The sequence below is a fragment of the Puma concolor genome, chromosome E2, assembly GCF_028749965.1.
Source record: "Puma concolor isolate L17-30 chromosome E2, mPumCon1.1.hap2, whole genome shotgun sequence".
Taxonomy (NCBI): Eukaryota; Metazoa; Chordata; class Mammalia; order Carnivora; family Felidae; genus Puma; species Puma concolor.
The window spans coordinates 34,344,180-34,370,292 of NC_141681.1; the positions used below are offsets into that span (position 1 = coordinate 34,344,180).

General features: G+C 42.0%; 1 protein-coding gene across 3 annotated transcripts in view; it reads right to left on the minus strand.

Annotated features, from left to right (window-relative positions):
• Window positions 1-26,113, minus strand: part of TENT4B (terminal nucleotidyltransferase 4B) — a 76,699-nt gene that overhangs the window by 16,423 nt on the left and 34,163 nt on the right. For all 3 annotated transcript variants that reach the window (XM_086689475.1, XM_086689476.1, XM_086689474.1), the window contains exons 2-4: window positions 4,453-4,576; window positions 2,639-2,685; window positions 809-929 (exon numbers count right to left, since the gene is read on the minus strand). In XM_086689475.1, coding sequence (XP_086545601.1) covers window positions 809-929; window positions 2,639-2,685; window positions 4,453-4,576 — 292 coding nt within the window. The remainder of the gene's footprint in view (window positions 1-808; window positions 930-2,638; window positions 2,686-4,452; window positions 4,577-26,113) is intronic.

The window sequence follows — 26,113 nt, forward strand, 5'->3', positions numbered from 1 at the left end:
TTTCCTCTAGCTTACTTTATTGTAAGAATATAGTAGTATATGATATATATAACATACAAAATATGTGCTAATCAACTATTTATGTTATCAGTAATCCAGTCAACAGAAAGCTCTTAGCAGTTAAGTTTTTGGGGGGTCCAAAGTTACATGTGGATTTTTACCAGCGTGGGGAGTTGGGTCCCCTAACCCCCATGTTGTTCAAGGGTCAGCTGTATGAAGAATTTTTTTAAGGACACAAAGTAAGAGAGGACAGCAACATCCTCTGTGTGACTATAAACTGTTAAATAGATATCCAAATTTTTATTTACACTTTTTAAATATAAATACACTTAGGGGCGCCTGGGTGGCTCAGTCGGTTAAGCGGCCGACTTTGGCTCAGGTCATGATCTCACGGTCCGTGAGTTCAAGCCCTGCGTCGGGCTCTGTGCTGACAGATCAGAGCCTGGAGCCTGTTTCAGATTCTGTGTCTCCCTCTCTCTGACCCTCCCCCGTTCATGCTCTGTCTCTGTCTCAAAAATAAATAAACGTTAAAAAAAAAAAAAAAACTTAAAAAAAAATAAATAAATAGAAATACACTTATATTTAAAAACTCTACAGTATTATGTATGATAAAATGGAGTACTATATTTTAAAGAAATATATAACCACAACGAGTTCATCTGTTTCACATAAGGTAGTGTGATCATTAATGAAACCAAAGAATCATTCACTGAGAATCCAACTATGCTCTCCAAAACTAAATTTTAATTTTGTAAGCTTCATGCATAAGTAACTAGAGATTTTAAGATGAAATGCGAGAAGAACTTACAGTTGCTTTGTCTAGAACTTTGACCGAATCCTCATCTGCAACTTTATGTTTCCGGAGAGCTTCTTCCAGGGTCCAGAGGGGAAGGTTCTCCCACTTCCCAAATACCACAAGATCAATGTCACTGGGCACAGAACACACACACGAAAGTTGTTTGAAGAAGAAACTGTACCTGTTTTCACTTGCATTCGGGCTTACTTACAGACTTCAAAGTGCAATTAAAACCTATTTCTCACACTGCCCAATGAAGACTAAATGTGTTGTTCGTAGTTTTTTAGAGCAGAAGTAGAGGGTGGGGACTTTAACAACCTCCTCCTCCTAGTTTTTTCACAGAAGTCAGGCCTCAGGAAATGGTGATTCTGAAAGAAGTTAAAACCTCAAAAAATACCAGTGAACGTTTCCTGTTCATAAAGGTTTCTGGGACGAAAAAACTTAAGACGTTCTTACATGCATGAGATTAACTAAATAACTCTGATTTAGATTATTAAGTGTAAAAAGAAAGTTGCAAATGGTTTATCTAGGATCCTACCATCTGTGTAAAAAAGGAAGAAAACATACACACATTTCCTTTTCTAGGTATAAAATGTTCCTGGAAGGATGTGCAAGAAAGTGCAAGAAACTGATACCAAGGAGCAGGGGACAGAGGTGGGATCCACACTTTTCATTGTAATTTTTTGTGCCCTTTTCAATATGAACTATGTGAATATACTGCCTATTCATAAAATTCAATTAAATTTTTTAGAGTGACACAGGGTTTTGCTGAAAGTCAGAATCTAAATAAGGAAAAATATTCATGAACTCAAAGTTGAATACTTTATGGCCTCTGTAGGCCTACGATAGCAATGGGCAGAATAGAAATTGAGAGGATCCATCCACATCAACACATTTTTTGTTTTTAATTTGGGTAAAGTAGATCAAATCAAGCTCAAATAAAAAATCATGATGGATGCCTATAGTTAAAATCATATTGTACTGCACACTCAAAATTTTGTTAGGAGGTTAAATCTTACATTAAGCGTTCTTACCACAATAAAAGCAAAAACAAATACATGATGAAATTTCAGTTTGTAGAAAACAGGTATTTACACCTTGGGGAAGCCTTATCATCCCCAAAAGGTCCTGCCCTGCCCCAGACTTCAGGGCCATGACTGCCGTGATTGAAGAAGACTAAAATTAATAAGGGACCTTCCGGGGCGCCTGGGTGGCGCAGTCGGTTAAGCGTCCGACTTCAGCCAGGTCACGATCTCGCGGTCCGTGAGTTCGAGCCCCGCGTCGGGCTCTGGGCTGATGGCTCAGAGCCTGGAGCCTGTTTCCGATTCTGTGTCTCCCTCTCTCTCTGCCCCTCCCCCGTTCATGCTCTGTCTCTCTCTGTCCCAAAAATAAATAAACGTTGAAAAAAAAAAAAAAAATAAGGGACCTTCCTCAGAGAAGCTCCGGGTCAGGATGTGGGAACAAATCTAATAGTAAGAGTTCGTAATAAGAAATGACAGACCTGCCATTCCAGAGTAAATGCGGCTTTACAGTATAATCGGGTGTTTTGCCAGAATATTACATCAACCTCTGTGTTAGCGGGTTACGTTACAGAAGTGAACAGGCAGGGTAACTGATTCCATTTGCTACATGTTCCCTTTACATCTGACAGGATACAGATATCAGTTTGAGAAGATCATCTGAAGTGATGTTCTACCCCCAAGGTAATTCAAATAAAATACAGATAAAGTGAATTTTCATTCTGTAAATCTGTTTTGTTCCTACTCGCCTACATTCAACAGCCAAAATGAACACATTCTAGAAAAGGGCACAATATCCTGAAAGCTCCATAAATGTACTAACCTAGTAGGTAAATACAGGCCAGTTTTAAAACTTCCAAATATCTGGACCTGAAATAGAAAAAAATTATTATATTAAGGTATTTATCAGATGAAAAGCCACCATGCTTTAGAGAAAGGTTGGTTTTTTGCTCCCCTCTATTGGTATTTTTTGGTACTACAAGGGCACTTTTTAATAACACCATGCTTTCATGAAGCAGGAATACTGTATCTCATAGGCAGACATTAGGAATATAGTTTAAATTTATAAGGTTAAAAGAACAAATGTACAGACTGAAACAGAAAACTCTCAAAAGTAATACCCAAGTTACTCATGCTCCCTTATAATCTAGAGACATGTTCAACAAATCCTTAATTTTGATTCCCTAAGCAGGACTCTTGTCATGGGTTACTGAGTTAGGGTCAGACTACTTCAGCTGCAGGCCAGCTCCATGCAGAGCACCAGGCAGTGTCATCCCAACAAGAAGCTGTGGCATAAAACTAGACACATCCTATCCCAACCGTGGAGAAGAGTGGAAGATTCAGTGTAGGCGAGTAATTGCAATAAAGGATGAATGGTGAAAAAGCTCAGCCTCTGAGGTGAGATGCACCCAGGAACCTAATCACAGCTACATGTTTCTCACCTGTAAACAAAAATATGGTTAAAACCCCCCACCTCTAAAGGAGGAAGATTCATTTAAATCAGGGTTTCTCAACCTCAGCACTACTGACATTCAGGGTAGATAACTTCATGAGGGGCTGTTCTGTGCATTGTAGGATGTTTAGTATCAGCCTTGGCCTCTACTCACTATATGCCAGGAGCACCTCACCAGTCAATGATAATCAAAAATGTCTCCAACATCGCCAAGTGACCCCTGGGTGGCAAACTCACCCCCCAGCTGAGAGCTACTGATTTGGATCACACAGGAGAATCAATGTGAACACACAGAAGCTGCTCAATAAAATACTAGTGTCCTCTCCTCTTCCCTTTACCTACAGTGTCTCATTTAAAGCTTTTCTGTTTTGCCACCTGGACAAAAGAAACTTCCCTGGCTTCCCCTTTATCATCCCAAGACAAAGTCTAAAGAAAAGCCATTTAACACAGAGTAACAGATTCTAATTTCTTTGAATGAATAAAATAAAATTGTAGAACAGACCCTCAAAAAAACCTCTAAAAAGTATGTAGTTTCAACAAGAACCACAAATAAGCAAAGAGGAAATCCTGGGCAAAAGTCCTATTCACTAGGTGGGTCTGCACGGGGAGACAAGGAGGGGCCAGAAAGAAGAAAGAAGGAGTGTCAAGATAGGAAAACAGACTGATGCCTGCATTAGCCTAAGAAAATGAGCTTCTTATGACCTAAGGGATTCCTACTTGACATTTTCATTCAGCTATGAACACTTACAACGGTAGGCTGGAACAAAACAGTAATGGGATTTTGATCTACCAGATCCAAAAACACAGCTACTACAAAAAAAGGCCTGCCTTGTCTGTCTTCTCTTTGTACTAATGCTTCCTAAATATAGTTTACCTCTAGTCTTGCTCTTCAGCACTGCAAAGAAATAGTTTTAACTAAGTCACCCGATTCACTGCAAATAATTAGGAGGCCCAAAATTCTTTTTTTTTTAATATGAAATTTATTGTCAAATTGGTTTCCATGCAACACCCAGTGCTCATCCCAACAGGTGCCAGGAGGCCCCAAATTCTAAAGGCTAGAGAAGACTATCGCCCCTAAGTGTACAGACGCCTGCACGTGGGGACTCTGAGACACCAACACGTGCCCTCCCCCGCTGCGGACAGGGATGTTGCCCTCAGCACGCAGCAACCAGACAGATACTCACGTCAGCGCTGGGCCAGAGCTCCTTAATCACACTCTCGATCCTGTTCACCACCTCCATCCGCATCTTTTCTTCCTCCGGTCTCGGAGACATGTATTCATAAAAATCACTGATTTCTTCATGCAGACTGAAGGGGGAAAAAAAAGCAGAAAAGCTAATGTGGGCAGGGCCAGTCTAATGAGAAATCACTATCTTAAATAACCTTATCTAATTAAGTCTTATGACTCCGCTGATGACTTTATGTTCATAGATTTCTACCTAAATGTTAATGCTATAACTGATGCTAGCCTAAAGTGGGAATATACAGAAGTTAATAGAAACTGTCAAAATAGTTACATAAAATAAGAAGTTCCAATAAGTCTTACCAGCCGCTCTCATAGCATTTATTATCTGCCTGTGCAGAACCTTGCCGGGTGTATGCATGCTGGTGATTTAAAAAAAATTTTAAATGTAATACGTAAGGCCTGGCCTCTGCCTTTATACTTCCAATCCAGCAGACACACACAGAATCCAGATGACACAGGCAAGCTTCCTGGCCATGGGGACCGGCCATTTACCCCTCTATAATCCATTCCTCACAGGAACAAAACAGCCTATCTTTTGTAATGTTTGCTTAGTGAATCAAGAGTCAGATGAACAGGAGAGTCAGTGAGCATCAGCAAAGACCTGAAAAGAATGGCTGGCAGACAAGGCTCCATGGAGGTGCTAAAGACTCCCTGAGACCAAAAGGAACAAGGCTCATCCAGGAGGCACTGAGCAAACTGGACAGGCTGAGGACAACAGAGGAGGGAGAGAAGCCACCAAGGAATGCAGGCACCTGACCACAGTAGGCTCGGACTTTCCTAGGGGAACAAGGAGCTACTTCAATGTTTCTGAGAAGAACCAGGGAACGACTGACTTTGAAAATGCAGCGTTTTAAGAAGATTCATCTGGCACCTGTGCAAACAATGGACTGGCAAAGAGACAAGACTGGATGCAGAGAGTAGTCCATAAATTACTGCAACTGCAGAAGGGCTGGATGAAGGCCTAAGGGAGGTGCTGGAAAGGAGTGGGCTCCAGAGACATGACATCACACACACACACACACACACACACACACACACACACACACACACGCAATGGCTGGGCTGCAGAGCTCAACCAACAGTAGGAAAAAGGGAGGGAGGAAGGGTGCCTGTGAGTGCTGAAGCCTGACAGGCTGGGGAATCAACGAACAAGATGAAAGGAAAAAACCAGTGAGGCTGGCTACGGAGTTGAATGCAGTCAATTAATACCAGAGGACAGAAGAAAATGAAGGCAGCAGGTACAGCTCTGAGCAGTGACCTCTGGGAGGGAAAGCGAGGATGAAATGGAGGGAGATCTGCTAAACTTGTGTTGAATGGGGGCGACCCGGGAGGCCGGCTCCAGGGGCAGCCCTCACAGGGAAGGTCTCCTCTAGTACAACTGTGGTGGGCCAGCAGGCCAGGAGAAAAGCACTTAACAGCAATGGCTGCCAAGTGCCTGGAAGCAAGAGGGGCACCCTGGGGAGGGGGGTGGCCACGTAGGGTGGCCTTGTAGTAACACAGTCTTGAAGGATCCCGGTCTAGAGCAGCTACAGGATTCACAGCAAGCTGGAAACACCAGGAAACTAAAAATGGTTTTGAGGAAGGGAAAAAAAAAAAAAAGATGTCTAATTCCCAACCCCCACTTGGCTATAACATTTTAAACATGGCCAAGTAAGCAATCAACAGTTTCTGCCTCTTCTAATGTTTTATTTTTAGGCTAACAGTCAAAAAACCTTGAGTTCTAGACTCAGGCTTTGCCTGAGGGCAGTTGTGTTCCTTCAAAAAGTGACTGGCGCTTCCCAGCCTCGGTGTCCACAGGCACAAACTAGGGGCTGGGAACCAGGATCCTTTTCAGGCCTTAATGTCAAAACCTGGGCCATTCAGTAAGGAATGATTTGTAGCAGTGTTCTGCATGCGTACTATGCAATACTGCAGAAAAACTGGGTTTTAAAACTCCAGAGAGTCCTGCACATGAATCCAGAGACTCCCAGTGGGGTCGACTCTTCCCAGGTACGCTTTTGGGTACCTTAGGATCTTCACCTTCTGATTTTCTATAAGGATTACCCCTTTTTCTCTAAATCCCTTTCAGCTTTTTTTTTTTTTTTTCCCTCCCTTTCAGCTTCTTGAAGACAACAGCTAAAATAATCAGTGTAGAAAGTTCAGAGCTTGCACTGCTCTTCTGCATGGGTCTTTGGAAGGATGAGGACCACACAGAAAAAGGAAAACAAACAGATTTCTTCTTATCTAACTGGATCGTTTGCTATAAATGATCAAAGCGTATTTGTGGTTCAAAAGCACTAGGGGATACTTCCATTTTAACCAATGAGGAAAAGACCTCCTAAATGTGACTGTATCTACTCCACAGAGGCCCACTTCCCGTTTCTAAATATAGACGAAAAATACGTAGCCCAACTTCCAGTTAATCTTCAAATCACAAGAAACTGAATAAGGATTTATTCTCTAAACATTACTGAGTGCCTGTGTTCAACACACTAGAAGGAAAGAAGGCTAGTCAAACATGATCCTTGCCCTTGGTAATTTCCATCTAACGAAAAGAAATATGCATTCAAAGTAGTTTTGTGATGGGTAATATATAAGTGCTACACTGTTCTACCACAGGCAGGCTTCAGATGACCAGAAGGAGAGCTTGCCAGTGACAATAGCTGCAGGGAATGGAGTGAGTTGCCTTGCAGGGTAGTGAGGTCCCTGTCACTGTGAGTGTAAATAAAGAAGCTAAATGGTCATGAGGCAAACAAAGGTCTAGTAAGACATTCTTTTAAGATTTATAAGCAATCTCTACACCCAACGTAGGGCTCAAACCCACAACCCCGAGATCAAGAGTTGCATGCTCCACTGACTGAGACAGCCAACTCCCCCAAGACACTTCTGAACTTGTAAAAAGTAGAGAAGATTCTAAAATTCCCATTTATCACTAGATTTTAAGTTTCTAATTAGCATATTATGTAAGCTTAAAAAATTTTTTTTAATCTTTATTTATTTTTGAGAGAGAGACAGAGTGCGAGCAGGGGAGCAGCAGAGAAAGAGGGAGACATAGAATCTGAAGCAGGCTCCAAGCCCTGAGCTGTCAGCACAGAGCCCGACATGGGACTCGAACCCACGAACCGTGATATCATGACCTGAGCCGAAGTCGGATGCTCAAATGACTGAGCCACCCAGACGCCCCAAGTTGTACAAGCGTTTAAAATAAGACCACCCTAGGGGTACCTGGGTGGCTCAAGTCGGTTAAGCATCCGACTCTTGATCTCAGCTCAGGTCTTGATCTCAGGGTGGTGAGTCCAAACCCTGCATTGGGCTCTGTGCTAAGTGTGAAACCTACTTAAAAAAGAAAATCTTTAGGGGCATCTGGGTGGCTCAGTCAGTTAAGCATCCAACTTCAGCTCAGGTCATGATCTCATGGTCTGTGAGTTTGAGCCCCACTCTGGGCTCTGTGCCGACAGCTCAGAGCCCGGAGCCTGCTTTGGATTCTGTATCTCACTCTGCCCCTCCCCAACTTGCACTCTCTCTTGCTCTCAAAAATAAGCACTAAAAATAAATAAAATGGGTGCCTTGGGTGGCTCAGTCAGTTAAGCATCCAACCTCGGCTCAGGTCATGATCTCACGGTCCATGACTTCGAGCCCCGCGTTGGGCTCTGTGCTGACAGCTCAGAGCCTGGAGCCTGTTTCGGATTCTGTATCTCCCTCTCTCTGACCCTCCCCTGTTCATGCTCTGTCTCTCCCTGTCTCAAAAATAAATAAAACGTTAAAAATTTTTTTTTTAATTAAAAAAAATAAAATAAATAAATAAATAAAATTAAAAATCTTTAAAATAAGACTACTCTGAACATTAATATTCCATGGAACCATCTCCCTATTTAGGAAAAACTGGTTCCACAGGTTATCCGATTTCTTTTACTGATTTGCATGTGCAATATTGGATGAGGGAAAGAGGAACATGGAAAAAAGGAGGGCCATTAAAGCTAAAACAAACTTGAACAATAAGAACACAAGAACCCATCTCACGTCAGCCAAGGCCATCTCCTTCCCACACTGAATACAAACATGACATCCTCTCTTGCCTATATGTAACTAGCTGCATGTAAAATACTTAAAGACCTGAGTGTGAAATCTTAGTCAACTTCCAGTATAGCTTTTATATAATCTTGAGGGGACTCTATCTCTATGGACTTTTACTGGCATGGCACCATGTATATCTAGGTGCCTAAAGAATCCGGAAGGAACAGAATCCCATTTTTGGAGTGCCCACTACATACCTGGCACACTTTATTAAGGTCAGCACAATGACCTAATAAAGACTGGAGACTAGAGAAACTTTGTAAGCTTGCTTTCACAAATTAACAGAACTTTATGCCTCTGAAATCCTCCACTTACACAGGGGAATTTTCAGTTCCTCCCACATCTGGATCAAAACTCAGGGGTGCCTGGGTGGCGCAGTCGGTTAAGCGTCCGACTTCAGCCAGGTCACGATCTCGCGGTCAGTGAGTTCGAGCCCTGCGTCAGGCTCTGGGCTGATGGCTCAGAGCCTGGAGCCTGTTTCCGATTCTGTGTCTCCCTCTCTCTCTGCCCCCCCCCCCATTCATGCTCTGTCTCTCTCTGTCCCTAAAATAAATAAATGTTAAAAAAAAAAAAAACAAAACTCAGTATGATTAATTAGTAAATACAGCCGAAGGCCTCATATCCAGTTTTACAGTTTCTCATTTTAATTAGAAAATATAACTCTTGATCAAAACTCATGTATGACCAAAGCACAGTGCCCTCTATTAGGACATCAGTGGAGGATGATGTGAGTTGGAAAAGTGAGCAAGAAAGCACACCACACCTCCTCTTTACAAAGGATAAGTATGTAATATAAAAGCAATATAAAGTGTCACTATGTAACTGGAAAGGATGCCATGCTCCAAAAAAGAATGAGAATCAAAATTAATTTGCTGGGGTAAAATTTACATTGACCTCAAAATTAATGGTAACACAAAAGTTTAATGTGACAAAGAAAGAGATATAAACAAAAAAAGTTTCTGTATTTTAAACACTACAACGCAAAATTTAAGTCAAAATAGAGAAGTGAAAAAAAAAATCACTTTTGCTCTGAGATAAGCTCTACCAGAGGAGAAATGCTAGCCTTTCCAAATGATACAAATTCCATAATGCTTATCATATGGCAGGGGGAAAAAGGTTAAAAAAAAAAATGGCCCTCAGAAAGCTCAATTTCTTGCTATAGAAAAGGGAAGAACTTGTTTTCACCTGGACTGCCCAGGGATGGATGTGAGCAGCTGAGGAGTTCAGCACCCTTAAAGCCAGAGGCAGCCTCCCAGATTCATCCCAGGCCAAGGCAGGCAGAGGAGCCCCCGTTGGCCCCCACTGCGGCTCACCCCACATCTGTTCATGGGCTAACACCCGTTAACTGAGGGACACCTGCTGGCCTGCAACACGCCTGGGCCACCTCCACACATCAAGGTCCAGCTTTTCAGTTTTCAGAATTGAAGTCCTCATTAATTATTAACTTCAGACTCACATGAAGGCACTGGCAAAGTTCTATTTAATTACCATCCATAACAAGATACCCACCCCCCTGCAAAAATGCTCAGGTTAATAATAACTAATTTTGACAAAGACATATGGAAAAGGCACCTGCATGCTATGTGTGAAGGTATAAATGACCACGACCTCTCCAACAGTTGTTGTATTCATTGATGATAAATAACATTTCTATGAATAATTTTTTAAATTCCCCTTCTTTCATTAAAATCAGGATTCTGAAGAGACACCTGCACTCCCATGCTCGCTGCAGCATTACTCACAATAGCCAAGATATGGAAACAACCCAAATGTCCACGGACCAACAGATAAAGAAAATGTGGTCTATACCTATGACATTACTTAGTCTTTAAAAAGGAAATCTTCAAAGTTGCAACATGGATGAACCTCAAGGACATTATGCTAAATGAAATAAGCCAGTCCATTTATAATGTGTTACCCAAAATAGTCAAACTCACAGAAACGGAGAATAGAATGGTAGTTGCCAGGGGCTGGGGAGATGTTCAATGGGTATAAAGTTTCAGTTAGGCAAGATGGATAAGCTCTGGAGTCCTGCTGTACAACAGACCCATAGGTAACAATACTGTATTATGCACTTAAACATGTCTGAAGAGGGCAGATGTCATATTATGTTCTTACTGGAAAAAGGGGGAGGGGGACACAAGGAAACTTTTGAGGTGCTGGATATGTCTATTACCTTGATTGTGGGGATGGTCTCATGGGTGTATGCATATGTCCAAACTCATCGGGTTGAATATTTGCATTAACCAAGCATGGTGTTTTGTATACCCACTATACTTTAATAAAGCTGATTTAAAAAAAAAAAAAAAGTCACTTCCTGGGGTGCCTGGGTGGCTCAGTTGGTTAAGTGGCTGACTTTAGCTCAGGTCATGATCTCATGGTTCTTGAGTTCAAGCCCCATGCTGCGCTCTCTGCTGTCAGCGCAGAGCCCACTTTGGATCTTCTGTCTCTCTCTCTCTCTCTCTGCCTCTCCCTTGCTCATGCTCTCTCAAAAATAAACAAACATCAAAAAAAAAAAAAAAAGTCCCTTTCTTTTCGTCCTTCAGAAGCATTTCCACGAGGGAATGATGATATTCACCACAGTATTACCTGGAATACGGAAAAACTGAGAAACAACTCAATGTCCATCAATGGAATCCAATTAAATAATCACAGCAGTACTCACTGACCTTCTCTTAAATTATAGCCAATAAGCCATAGAAAAGAATGAAGTAGAGCTATATGAGCCAATAGAGGAAAATCTGAGATTTGTTAAGTTTAAAAGAAAAAGCATAATGTGTTTCACAAGATTCATTTTATGTTCATTCAAAAGACACACACACACGTTTCTCTCTTCATTCCAAATCTTCTAGGAGAATTGTTAACAGCAATTACCGATCACCTTAAGGACAGGGCATGACAGGACAGTTAGGGAGACTAAAGGTTTTTTTCACATCATGCTGTACTAGTATATGCTTCTTTCTAAACCACCAGTGTATATTTGTTTGTCTGCTTTTCTAAAGGGGTTATTATCAACTTAAAGAGCTTATAGGCCATTTGTCATTTTTAAAATATTTTCCCAAGTGTGTGTGTGTGTGTGTGTGTGTGTGTGTGTGTATTTCCCCACACCCCTAACCCATAAAACAGGATTTATATACCATACTGTTTACTGTGATTAAATCTAGTGAGTGAATTGGGGGTGGGTGGGGATTCCCTTTTTTTAAATGTATACATTTATATAGTCTACCTTGCAAAAAATACATGCATATTAATTCCCATTATGCGTGCGTGTGCATGCATGCATACATATATATTTAAAAAAAATTTTTTTAAGTAAGCTCTATGCCCAATGTGGGGCTTTGGGATTGAACTCATGACCCTGAGATCAAGAGTTGCATGCTCTACCAACTAAGCCAGTCAGGTGCCCCATGGTTGTATATTATTATTGCTTTTTTTAAGTTTATTTTATTTATGTATTTATTTTGAGAAAGAAAGGCACAGAGAAAAAAGGAGAGAGAGAGAATCTGAAGTAGGCTCCATGCTGTCAGCACACAGCCTGATGCAGGGCTCAACCTCAAAAACCCATGAGATCATCCATGAGCGGCAACCAGCTGGACACTTAACCAACTGAGCCACCCAGGCGCCCCAGCCCACCACTGTATATTTTTATAACAAGATCTTTATAACAATTAATATTCGCTGAAGAAAACTAACATTTAAAGGAGAAAAAGACTCAAGTATCTAGCCTCACACATCAAAAGGTTATATACCTAGTCACTGGAGACCCTGAGCAACTGTAGAAGGAACTCAGGGGTCAGCCTGTGAGCAGCACTGACCCCTGGGGACAAAGAGGGACCCCAAATTCACACACACAGCAACAGACACATGACACAACATTTGGGAAGCTACTATATGCCTGACACAGTATGTGTATTGAGTTTCTGTTGGTGTCTGACTCACCCTTTCTAGGGATTTACAGACTTAGATGTGTGTGTATACAAGACAAGTTTCTGGAAGAATACACAAAAGCTGCTGCAGTCCTCTGGGGAGGGGGGACTCTGAGGTGCTGGGATTTATATGCTGTACAGTCTGATTTTTCTGAAATGCACGTAGGCACCAAGAGACGTAACTAACAGCAAGCCCCGGGGCGATCCTGGTGCAGTCTGAACATCTTCAAGGAGGCTCTAGAAGCCGATTTTTACAAAGAAATTGCCACACACACACACACACACACACACGCACACACACACACTGGTGCTCCTGCATTTCCAGCTGCCAGCTAGACACCCCTACCTAGATGTCACCACAAAATCAATGAATCCCAAACTAAATTCCTTATCTTTCTCCAAAACCTATTCCTTCTCCTTGTGTTTTCCTCCTTGAATTACTGTTTCCCCAAATGGAAACTTCAGTCTTTCCTGGTTCATCCTTCTTCCTCATCCTCTGGAGCTAACAGGTCTCCATATGCTGTCCCTCCTACAAACACACACAAACAAAAAACTTCCAAATCAGACTGTGTGCTGCCTTGCAGCTCCAGTCCTTTCTCTCTCTCTGTCTCTCAGTGCTCAGACTCTACAGCAGCCTCCAAACTGGCCTCCCTGCCCCTGGCCTCTCCCTTTTTTAGGCCATCTTCCACTTCCTCAACCGACTTGCTTCACCTCCAAACTCCTTATCAGGACACTTCCTACCTTTTTAGGCTCTTCTCCCCAGTATGGCCACCAGAACTTCCAGGCCTTCTCAAGAACCCTAATCCTGCCTGGGCAGGACTGTGTCTGGAAGACCTTCTCACTCAGCCTTTGAGAGCTCAAGTGTTACCTCCTCGATCAACTTCCCAGACACGACATTCCTTTGGATCCTCTTCAGTGCTTCTGAACCGCTCTGGTCCAGTCCTGCTTCCCGCCTAGCAGTCAACCCCAGAGCCATTACCTGCCTCCAGGCCTCCTCATTCGGACTCGGCTCTCCTGGCTTCATTCGGCTGTGTGCCCAGATCCAGGATGCAGCACAGAAATGCCTCTTTAGGAAGGGACCCTCAGATCACTGGTGTACATCTATCCACACCCACGTCCACATGGTGATAAAAATGGCGATTATATGCCTTAAAATGAGCTTAGTACCAGGATCCAAGGAGAGGGACACCCACACAGTGTGGGTCAAAATGTCAGAACAAGAAAGGAGGGCAATTTGGCCCAAGAGCTAGAGATGTCCATCAGAGGTAAAGATGGCTATTCTACTTTGTCAAATGCAGCCTAAGGAGACAAGTCTGCACATGCACTGAGATACGGCTACAAGAAAATATCCACGGTGAACATGTAGGTTTTTTTAAAGCCAAGGCTTAGAAGTATTTCAAAAGTGGAATACCTTATTATCTTAAATTTTAAGGTCTGCACCATGTGTATGATCTTCTACAATATTGATAAGAATACAGCAGGGTTGCTTGAAAAAAAGCCATGCCTAAGTTAGGAAGATCACCAGTATCAAAGCTAAAGAAAAAGCCCTCTACCTCTTCTATTTATTGACAAGAAATATATTCATACCCCCAAGTAATTCTCACTGTACTCTAAAGACGTAAAAGGAGGGAGAGGGGCATCTGGGTGGCTCAGTCAGTTAAGCGTCTGACTCTTGATTTCAGCTCAGGTCACAGTCTCCCCGTTAGTGGGTCTGAGACCTGTGTCGGGCTCTGCACTGACAGCGTGGAACCTGCTGGGGATCTTCTCTCTCCCTCTCTCTCTGCCCCTCCCCGCACTCTCTCCCCCCCCAAAAAAATTAATAAATAAACATTGAAAAAATAAATAAATACGGGTGCCTGGGTGGCTCAGTCGGTTAAGTGTTCGACTTCGGCTCAGGTCATGATCTCGCGGTTTGTGAGTTCGAGCCCCACTTCAGGCTCTGTGCTGACAGCTCAGAGCCTGGAGCTTGCTTTAGATTCTGTGTCTCCCCCCTCTCTCTGCCCCTCCCATGCTCATGCTCTGTCTCTGTCTCTCCATAATAAATAAATGTCAAAAAAAATCAAAAAGAAAAAAAAATAAATAAAAGGAGGGAGAAAATATGGATGATGGCATAAAATTATTCAAAAGGGAAAATGGTCTACGGTCTTACTTCTGCAAACTTTGCAGGCATTTAAAACTGTTACTCATAGTTAAGGAGTGTCCCGTTTGCCCTGTCAACCCCTTCTTGGTTAGGACATGGGAGTGAAAGTGCAGGGAACAGATCCTGCCTCTGTGTCCTAGAGTATAAAGTTTTCATTTTCCTTCATCTTTTCGGAAGCGCTCATACCTGCTTTCCTAGAAATGAGAGCATTCCTTTCGATGCCATCGTCTGTTGCTCTCGGTTTCTGGAGCACAGCTTTATTAGGCCAGTGTTTCACAAGGATGGCTTTTTCATTTCATTTCCTCTCTGTCCCTTCGCCCTTTACTGCTCTGAAGAGAGATAATGAAAACCATCTGACTTGTTTCCCCAAGACTCTTACTTTTGACACCCTCCCCAGGCACTACTTTCAAGCAATTATAAGGTAAAGGAGAAGAGAGAAAAAAGGGAAGGACTTGCTTTATCTAATTCAGCCATTAAATTCTTTCCCCTTCCAGTAAAAATTCTGAACAACTCCGTGACTCTGAGTACATCTAAGAAAATCGGGACAACGCTGGGAAGCTCAAAGAATAGTTGATAGCATTCCCTAAACGAGATCAAATATCTTGAAATAAAAGTTTAGTTATTAAGTTTACTCCCCAAAGGGGAGGTCTTCAAATATTTGCTGAGTGGAAAAAACAAATAAATGAGGTTGAATCTTTCCTTATTGGCAAGGTCCAAATGCCAATGAAAGTAGTTCACTCTACAGAAGTTTGTTACAGTCTTAAAGAGAACGATAGAGTGTGGATGTGTTTACGTGCAACTCTGATACCAAAATTTTACTTTTTATTTATTCATTTATGTATTTATCTTTGATGGAGGGGCTGGTGTTTAAGAACAAACACTGCTCTATAAATATATAAGCACTGGGAATGTCTTCCCCTGTGCTGGGGTTCTGATAAAAAAGGCACAGAACCAACACAGGGGTACCTCACTTTCGAGGACTACTACTCATGAAAATCCAGATATCTAAAACGTATTAGAGGTGACTATTTGCTTAATAAAGAATTTATAGCAAACAGGGTAAACTCCTGATGCACATTTAAAGTACTGTAACTATGGACAATGATTACCTTGGCTAATGGACCTGGGAATTAGCCTAACATGGAGAAAGGCTTCCATAATCTACTGCTTTTTTTCCTGAACTGTTGAGATCTTTCAGATAAGTATTGTTATTGTTCACAGAACTTTTTTTTTTTTTTGAGAGAGAGTGAGCATGTGAGCCAGGGACAGGGGTAGAAGGGAGGAGAGAGAGAGAGGGAGAGACAGAGAGACAGAGAATCTTAAGCAGGTTCCATGCTCAGCCCAGAGCCTGACACAGGGCTCAATCCCATAAACGCTGGAATAAGGCCTGAGCTGAAATTAACAGTTGGATATTTAACCGACTGAGCCACCCAGGTGCCCGTATTGACACACTTTTAAAGTTGAAGTGAAAAAAATGAAAACAAATGGATTTCACAAAGAATTTTACACATTCACAGAAAACCTACTGTGTACGTCAACCTAGGGTAACTTTATGAGGTCCTATATTCTTTCAGAATTACCAATATAATAAACTCTGAAACAAAGAATGGGAATTTACAGCTGTCTGGAAAAGTACGTGGCGGGGGGGGGGGGGGGGGGGGAGGGGACATAAAAATCACCTATAGCTCCACCCCCTCTAACAGCAGCAAACACAGCAGGGGGTGAGTATGCGCCAGACATATACACTGCCAAACACCTGCTGCAAATTGCTTTCTTTACTCCACACAGCACGTTAGAGTCAGTGGACAAACACAGTGGTCACCTGATACTGTAAGGAAGAATCTTCAATTACCACATATTATTCCAGGATATGACTATACCATAATTTATTCTACCAGTCCTTTATCTCTGGGCATTCAGGCTGCTTCCAATTTTTCACTACTATAATTAACATGATAATGCTACCTTTGCACATAAATCTGTAATCAACCCTAATTTTTCTCTTAGAATAAATTCTTAGGGGGGAAAAAAAAGAATAAATTCTTAGGGGGCACCTGGGTGGCTCAGTGGGTTGAGTATCCAACTTGAGCTCAAGTAATGATCTCATGGTTCATGAGTTCGAGCCCTGAGTCAGGCTCGTGGCTGTTAGCACAGAACCCGCTTTGGATCCTCTGTCTCCCTCTCTCTCTGCTCCTCCCCTGCTTGTGCTCTCTCTCTCAAAAATAAATAAACCTTTAAAAAAAAAAAAAAAAAAAAGAATAAATTCTTAGAAGTGGAATCCCCTTGGTTAAAAGTTATGAACAGTTAAAACTTTTGAAGAAAATTTCCAAAATACCCTCTACCAGAATGGACGCTGACGTAGCCTCCCACAGAAATACATGAAGACCCTTCCCCAAACTCCACAGCAACGGGAGGTATTTTGGGTTTAGTCTTTGATTCCTAATATGGTTAGAAATGTTCTCCATGTTTACTGAACATTGTATTCTTTCTTTTTCAACTCATTTCAATAAGCTATTTGATGGAATTAACATAGTAGCTTAAAGAGTATCAGTTGGAATCCGACCTGGGTGGGGGCTTTACGTCTCCAGGCCCGTGTCCCATCTGGGCAGTGAGGATCATGGCACTTATCTTGGCAGGTTTCTAGAGGGATTCAACAGGAGCACGGGCAGGATTTAGCACAGGGTTTATGGCTTACTTAAGTACATAGTAAACCCTCAGTACGTATCATCTATCACTAATTCTCATTAACAAATATTTGTTGACTACTACAAAGTGGGAGGCACTAAGCTAGGCACTGAGATACTACATTGAACAAGGCAGACATAGCCCCAGCCGTCACGAAGTTTATGGCCTATTGGGAATTTACCTCTTTTTTTTTCTTTAATTTTTATTTTTTGTGTTGTGTTTGTCTTACTTTCTTTCTGATGCATTAGCGTTCTTTCCATATTATGGCTATTAACCTTTTGCCACAGACAGCAAATACACTCCCTGTTAGTTTCTCCATGTTGTGAAGTTGCTTCAGTGAAGTTGCTTCATAACTTACACTTATGAACCTTTATCTAAGAGGAAGAGACAGCTAAGGTAAATGAACCTAACTAAAATAAGAAAGGTCAACTCACACGTAACCTCACTGCTGGGAGGCACAAGAGAGTGTAGAGGAGGTGGTGTCTGAGAGCCCCACGCCCCGTCTACTGGAAGTGGCTCCACTTAACGCGGCCAGTTGCTGCCACATAGGAATCTGAATCCATTGTTGCCAACACTTCCCATTTTTTCAAGATAAGCCAGAAATCCTGACTTGTAGGTAAAAGTTTTATTTTACAATCCTAGCACGGGGGCCCCTGAGTGGCTCAGCTGGATAACTATCTGACTTCGGTGCAGATCATGATCTCACGGTTTGTGAGTTTGAGCCCTGCGTCGGGCTTTCTGCTCTCAACGCAGAGCCCACTTCAGATCCTGTCTCCCTTCCTCTCTGCCCCTCCCCAGCTCGTGCTCTCTGTCTCAAAAATAAACACATGAAAAAACATTTTTAATTAAAAAAAATAAAATTCCTGCACAATTTTCAAAAGATAAATTACACAAGACAAAACAGTGTAGGCAAAATAGAGCACGTGTGTGCAGTCTGCTCCAGTTACTAGGCTATCGGCCTGTAGTCTCTGCTTTTCAGCCCTCTTTTTTCTATGTCTCAAAAGACTTTTTTTACTTTGAGATTAGAAAAATATCTGACTATAAGGAGAATGAGAAGACCAGCCACAGACTGGGAGAAAATATTTGCAAAATACACAATGTGATAAAGGGCTGGTATCCAAAACACACAGTACAAATAACTCTTAAAACTCAACAATAAGAAAACAAACAACCCAATTAAAAAATGGGCAAAAGATGAGTAGAAATCTCACCAAAACAAACAAAAAAAAAAACAAAACAAAACAAAACAACAAAAAACCCACCACAGATGCCAAATGAGAGTATGAAAAGACACTCGACATACGTCATCAGGGAAATGCAAATTAAAACAACAAGAAGACGGTTCCATACACCTATCAGAATGGCCAAAATCCAGAACCCTGACAACATCAAATACTGGTGGGTGGGTGGGTGGGTGGAGCAACTGGAACTCTCGTACATTACTGGTGGGAATACAAAATCGTACAGTCACTCCAGAAGGCAGTCCGGCAGTTTCTAAACACACTCTTACCATAAGATCCAGCAACCATGCGCCTCAGTATTTACCCAAATGAGCTGAAAACTTGTCCACACAAAACCTATAAACAGATGTTTAGAGCAGTTTTGTTCACAATTGTCAGAACTTGGAAGCAATCAAGATGTCCTTCAGTAAACGACCAGATAGAAAAACTACGGTACATCCAGACAATGAATATTACTCAGTGCTGAAAAGAACGGAGCTATCAAAGCCATGAAAAGTCATGGAAGAAACTTCAATGCATCTTACTAAGTGAAAGAAGCCAATCTGAAAAGGCTACATACTTTATGATTCTAACTACATGACATTCTTTCTGGGAAAGGCAAAACTATGGAGACAGTAAAAGGCTCAGGGGTCACCAGAGGCTGGGGGAGAGGAAGGGATGAACAGAGAGAGCACAAGATTTTCAGGGCAGTGAAACCACACTGTATGATATTATAATGGTGAATATAGGTCATACACCACCAAGGGTGAAAACTAATGTAGACTATGGACTTCGGGTGATACTGATGTACCAATGCAAATTCATTGATTGTAAATTTTAAATGTACTCCATGCTGGTGGGGAATGGGAAGAAATCTCTGTACTTTCCACTCAATTTTGCTGTGAACCTAAAACTGCTCAAAAAAACAAAGTCTATAAAAAAAGTTGACATCATTTCTTCTAGTTAGTTTTTTTCCCCTGTTTAACAATCACTTACTTATTTGGAATTTTACTGAATATGGTCAAAGGCAGGGATGTAATTTTTTTTTTTTCAAATAGTTAACCAAGTGTGCAGCACCCTTTACTGAATACTCCATCCTGTTCTTAATGACTGAGTATACATTTGCCACCCCAGTCTGCCCAATACTCTGCCTCCACCTTCCCCCAGTAATTCTGTCACCCCGTGCCGCACCCACCTTGGGAACAATTCCTCTCCTGATTGTTCCGTGTGGTTCTGGTGAAACTGCACAGCAGAGACAGCTGGAGTCCTGGATAGAACTGGCATGGGTGACCCTGTTAGTGCAGCATCCCATGGTCATGGCCCAGGGACGGGCACATGACCCCAGCAGCACACACGGCGTCCTTCCTTAAGATTTTACATACTGACAGCAAGAAAGGTCATTTTCTTCCTTGACCTCTGCTGTAAAAATAGAAGCCTGGAAGTGTCAACAACCACACCTCCTTTTCCTCTAAGCTGCAGAAAGGAAGCCCATCAGCAATAGGACAGAAAGGAGCCAACCCTGAGAAACAAGCAAAGTCAGGAGAGAGAGGGCATTTGAGCCTCCTCTGGAGTCACCGAAGCCAGTTATCACCCCAAGGGTACTCCAGGTACTTGACAAAATAAATGCCTTTGTTTTTTGCTTAAACCAAGATGATTGATTTTCTTTCTCTTGCACTTGAAAAAGTCCTGATTTATACACAAAGCCTTTGTCTATATATTAAACTCATGCATAGTTGGGTCAGGTGTTAGGCTTTCTTTTCAGATCTACTGCTATTTCTATCTATTCTAGGGCTCAGATTACTCTTTAAAATTCTTGTATAAATCTATAAATACCTGATAGTACAAAACCAATCCTCCCCCAAACTCTTAGTTTTCAAAGTGTTCCTCACTATTCTTGCCTGTTTATTCTCCTGGATGCTCTTCAAAATCATTTTAACAAGTCACTCTCCCCCGTCAGAAAAAATTCACGGGGATTTTTCTTTGAATTACATTAATTAAAAAATTAACGAGTTGGTTTAACATATTCAAGTATTCTATGTCACCACTGTAACGTTTTTCGTTTTCTTCATATTTCTGGCATTGTTTTAAATTATTTTGGGAGTTTTGATGCTGTAGTGAGTAAAGTCTTTTTCTTTTTTTAAATTATATCCTCTGTTACACAGCAAAGCTATGGACTTTTGTATGTTTATTTCATAATCGACCAATTTTCTAGCCCTACTTCACAGGCTAGAATTACCAAGATAAGGCCAAATAATATAAATAATTAACAGACAAATTTCATTTAAGCCTCCCTCAGTAAACTTATTTTCAATAAACATGTGTTATACATTTTGCCAGTATAAAGCAACATGGTAGTATCTTTCTTTCATTATAACAACGATGACGATGACTAAAAATAAAAGCCACAACTCTAAGTATGTGGCTTCCCTCTAAACAAATTTTACAAAGAAGCCAGTAAAATACAGTAAGAAACAAAAATTCTTTAAATCAAACAGAAACCCACAACCCTAATAAAAAAAAATAAAAATAAAATGTTGGCTCCTCCCCCCACCCTATTCCTAACTAGATAATTTTCTTAACAGAATAGCAAACAAAACAAAATAGAAACAATACATCTGATACTTTCATTGAGTGGCCAACCAGCATATCACAGGAAGACCTGTTTGCTGGATGTGCATAAAATTTAAAACATTTGATTATAAAAATGATCTGGACCCCATACTGTTTCATCAGGTTAAATCTCTCAGACCAAATTTATTTTAAATACAGTAGCTCTCTGTTTACCACCTAACTTCTCTTGAAAATCTGCGTAAGTCCTTAGCAGTCCCACCTCTCTGCAATGCACTGTGAAGTTCTTCGACACTATTTCTTCCACTCCAAAGTGAGGCCTGAGAGGACGGCTATTTTAAGAGTATTTCTAATATGTCTACACTGGGCCACACAGAACTTTATCACAATAATGCTTACTCACCAACCGTGTTAAGACTCTCACTGAATTTATCCCTAATCCCTGAAAACAGTTTAGAGTTCTTAAGAACTACAGACAAAATAGATCTATTAGCCTGCGAAATTAAAGCATATGTATTATATACACTTTGCATACGTACACATTTTTTGGAAGACATGAGTACTTTGATAATTTTAAAAGGCTTGTAATAGTAATAAAATAACGTTGCGATTATTCTTCACTCACAGAAGATGAAATATGTAAGTATTGCCAGACTTTCATCTCTACATGCTAAAGCTTTAATAATGGTAAAAATATGCTATATCACCATACCAGACATGATTTAAAGCTTTTCTGGGGCGCCTGGGAGGCTCAATCGGTTAAGCCTCTGACTTTAGCGCAGGTCATGATCTCACTAGTTTGTGGGTTCGAGCTCTGCTTCGGGCTCTCTGCTATCAGTGTGGAGCCCGCTTTGGATCCTCAGTCTCTCTCTGGCCCTCCACTGCTTGGCATGCACGCACGCACATTCTCCCTCTCTCTCTCTCAAAAATAAATAAACGTTAAAAAAATGTTTAACTTTCCTTTTGGTTTCATAACTCTGGACCATCATGTGCACACCCGTAGCTGTGCAGCATCCTTTGGATCAGCCTGGGGTCTGAATATGCCCTCTGGGGCTTTGCTATCAGCTCATTCTTACCTTGCCATTCTGACTGCCACCCTTTCTCTCTTTTCAAGCTCCTATTCCACTTAATACAGGCATTTAAAAAAGTAAACTCACGAGAGCTTAAGGGCTCGGCTTCTCCAAAGAATCGAGCTCCCAGATCTGGTGCAAGGCTCTGAGAGCTACACAGACAGGACCAGAGTGCCCTGTGGAGGGGCCTCGCCTTGACAAAGCATCTTGCTTCTGTATGGTACTCCATATTTTTCAAAGAGCTCTTATCTATTCCCTCTTTCAATCACCTACAATAATTCTGTGAGGCAGGCTTGGCAGAAGTTACTCGAGCTAAAAGAATTTTTTCCTTCTTGGATGGAGAATAATTTCCCTAAGCTCACACAGAAAATCAACAGCAGAACCAAATCTGAAAAACAGGTCTCCGCACTGGAACACGCCAACCATTAGGATCAGAGAGGTAAACTTACTTTCAAATCCCAGCTAAAAGTTTTCCAGCTGAGTGACCTTTCAGAATTTACCAACTTCCCTCCGTCTCAGTGCCTGCATCTGTAAAACAGGGACGGTAATACCCACCCAGCAGCTCAGTGAGGCCCCCAGCCTGCTGCCTAGCACCTGGTACACTTTAGAGCCCTACTGACCCCAGGTTTCAGCTGCCTGGGGTCTTCATGAACTCACACACACACACAAAGGCGATGACAGGGTACCCAAACAGCAGTCACTTAATATGGCCCAATCCTTCTCAGACCTTGTTCACCTTTCTCATCTTACCTACATTCCCACAGACACTTATGGAAAGCAAAGATGTGCCAAGAACCATGCCAGAAGTTAGCTGGATCACTTAATCTTTGTTACATAAGGCACACATCCCATCTGGGATTCCAGCATCTGCTACTCTGAGCTTACTATTCTTCCTTTCCAGCAGCCTGACTCCCTTAGCCCTTGGCCCTTTGCCTGGAGCAAAAGCTAACTCCAAAGTGTTTCAACAAATAACCCAAGTATCACAAGAGTTCCACAGCACCTCTAATACCCACTAATTCCTTCATACCACAGATCAACAAACCACACCCACAGGCCAAACCCAGCCCATCCACTTCCTACTTCTGTACAGCTCATGAGGTAAGAATATCTTTACTTTGTTTAATATTTATTTTTGAGAGAGAGAGAGAGAGAGAGAGAACACAAGCAGGGGAAGAACAGAAAGAGAGGAAGAGAATCTTAAGCAGCCTCCAGGAGGCTGGGGCGGGGGGTGGGGGGGGGGTGGGCGGGGGTGTGTGTGTGCTTAATCTCATGAACAGTGAGATCATGACCTGAGCTGAACACAAGAGTCAGATGTTCAACTGACTGACCTACCCAGATGCCCCAGAATATTTTTACATTAAAAAAAATTTTTTTAATGTTTATTTTTGAGAGAGATAGAGAAAGCCGAGTGGGGAAAAGGCAAAAAGAGAGGGAGACACAGAATCCGAAGCAGGCTCCAGGCTGTTAGCACAGAGCCCGATGTGGGCCTCGAACCCACGAACTGCATGATCATGACCTGAGCTGAAGTTGGCTGCTTAACCATCAGAGCCACCCAGACGTTCCTGTTTTTACATTTTTAAGTGGTTTCAAATCAAAAGATGAATAACATTTTGGGACAGGTATGAGTTAAATGCAATTCAAATAACCGTATACAGGGGCACCTGGGTGGCTCAGTCGGTTAAGCGTCTGACTTCAGCTCAGGTCATGATCTTGCAGTTTGTGAGTTCCAGCCCCTCGTCAGGCTCCATGCTGACAGCTTGGAGCCTGGAGCCTGCTTAGGATTCTGTGTCTTCCTCTTTCTCTGCCCTCCCCTGCTTGTGCTCTGTCTCTCTGTCTCAAAAATAAGTAAACATTAAAAAGTAAATAAATAAAATGTGAAGAGAGGGGCACCTGGGTGGCCCTGTTCATTAAGCATCTGACTTCAGTTCAGGTCATGATCTCATAGTTTGTGAGTTCAAGCCCTGAGTCAGACTTGTGCTGACCACTCAGATTCTGTGTCTCCCTCTCTCTGTCCCTCCCCCTCTCACGCTCTGTCTCTCTTTCTCTCTCAAAAATAGATAAACATTAGGTGTGCCTGGGTGGCTCAGGGAGTTAAATGTCCGACTTCAGCTCAGGTCATGATCTCACGGCACGTGAGTTTAAGTCCCTGTCCGGCTCTTTGCTGACAGCTCAGAGCCTGGAGCCTGCTTCAGATTCTGTGTCTCCCTTTATCTCTGCCCTTTCCCTGCCCATGCTCTGTCTCTCTTTCTGTCTCAAAAATAAATAAACATTAAAAAAAGTTTAATAGGGGCGCCTGGGTGGCACAGTCGGTTAAGCGTCCGACTTCAGCCAGGTCACGATCTCGCGGTCTGTGAGTTCGAGCCCCGCGTCGGGCTCTGGGCTGATGGCTCAGAGCCTGGAGCCTGTTTCCGATTCTGTGTCTCCCTCTCTCTCTGCCCCTCCCCCGTTCATGCTCTGTCTCTCTCTGTCCCAAAAATAAATAAACGTTGAAAAAAAAAAAAAATTAAAAAAAAAAAAAGTTTAATAAGGGGCGCCTGGGTGGCGCAGTCGGTTGAGCGTCCGACTTCAGCCAGGTCACGATCTCGCGGTCCGTGAGTTCGAGCCCCGCATCGGGCTCTGGGCTGATGGCTCAGAGCCTGGAGCCTGCTTCAGATTCTGTGTCTCCCTCTCTCTCTGCCCCTCCCCTGTTCATGCTCTGTCTCTCTCTGTCTTAAAAATAAATAAACGTTAAAAAAAAGATTTTTTTTAAACAAATAACCGTATACATACAAAGTGTTACCTGTATAGCCATGCTCATCCATTTACATATTTTCCATGGCTGCTTTCATGTAGGACAACAGCAGAGGTGAGTGGTTGAGACAAAGGCTTAGAACCAAGAAAGCTTAAAGTATTTACTACCTTTACAGGGAAATGCTGCTGACCCCTGCTCTATATGTAAACTCTATAATATATCCAACAATAACTTGATAGATCAAGTCTACCAACTTACATCAAGTACTGCCGTGCACTACCTTGTCCATGACTTTGGGGGGGGGGTAAATAAATCTATACAGTTAGACTTACAGTTTTTATTTATTATTATTTTTTAGACATAATTTTTAGAAGTACTATAGTAACAGTGGTCTCCTCAACATTTTCGGTGCTCCCATCCCAGTTCATATCAAAGAGTCAACTAAGGTCATACTTGTTACTTATTAAAAAGACTTACGGGCACCCAGGTGGTCAGTTATGTGCCTGACTTTGGCTCAGGTCATGATCTCACCCTGCATCAGGTTCTGTGCATACAGCTCAGAGCCTGGAGCCTGCTTTGGATTCTGTGTTTCCCTCTCTCTCTCTGCCCTCCCCAGCTCGCTCGCTCTCTCTCTCTCTCTCTCTCAAAAATAAATATTTTTTAAAAATTTGAAAAAAACTTAGTGTTAAGTGCTATGTGTTTGCCTATACAATGACATTTAATTATAAACTAAAATTTAAAATACATATTTCAAGTAGCCATTAGGATGGCACCTATCAAAAAAAAACAAAAACAAAATAATAGGTGTTGGCAAAGATATGGAGAAACTGGAACTCATCTTGCGCACTGCTGATGGGCATGTAAAATGGTGCAGCTGCTGTGGAAAACAGTATGGTAGTTCCTCAAAAAGTTAGATAGAGATTTACCATATGATCAGCAATTTCACCTCAGGGTATATAGCCAAAAGAACCAAAAGCAGGGACTCAAACAGATACTTCTACACCCACGTTCATAATAGCATTATGAGCAATATTCCAAAGGGTAGAACCAACCCAAGTGCCCATCAACAGATGAATGGATAAACAAAACATGGTATAATACATGCAATGGAATATTGTTCAGCAACTAAAAAGCAACTAAAAAAAATTCTAACATGTGCTACAACATGGATGATCCTTGAGGACTTTATGCTAAGTGAAATGAGCC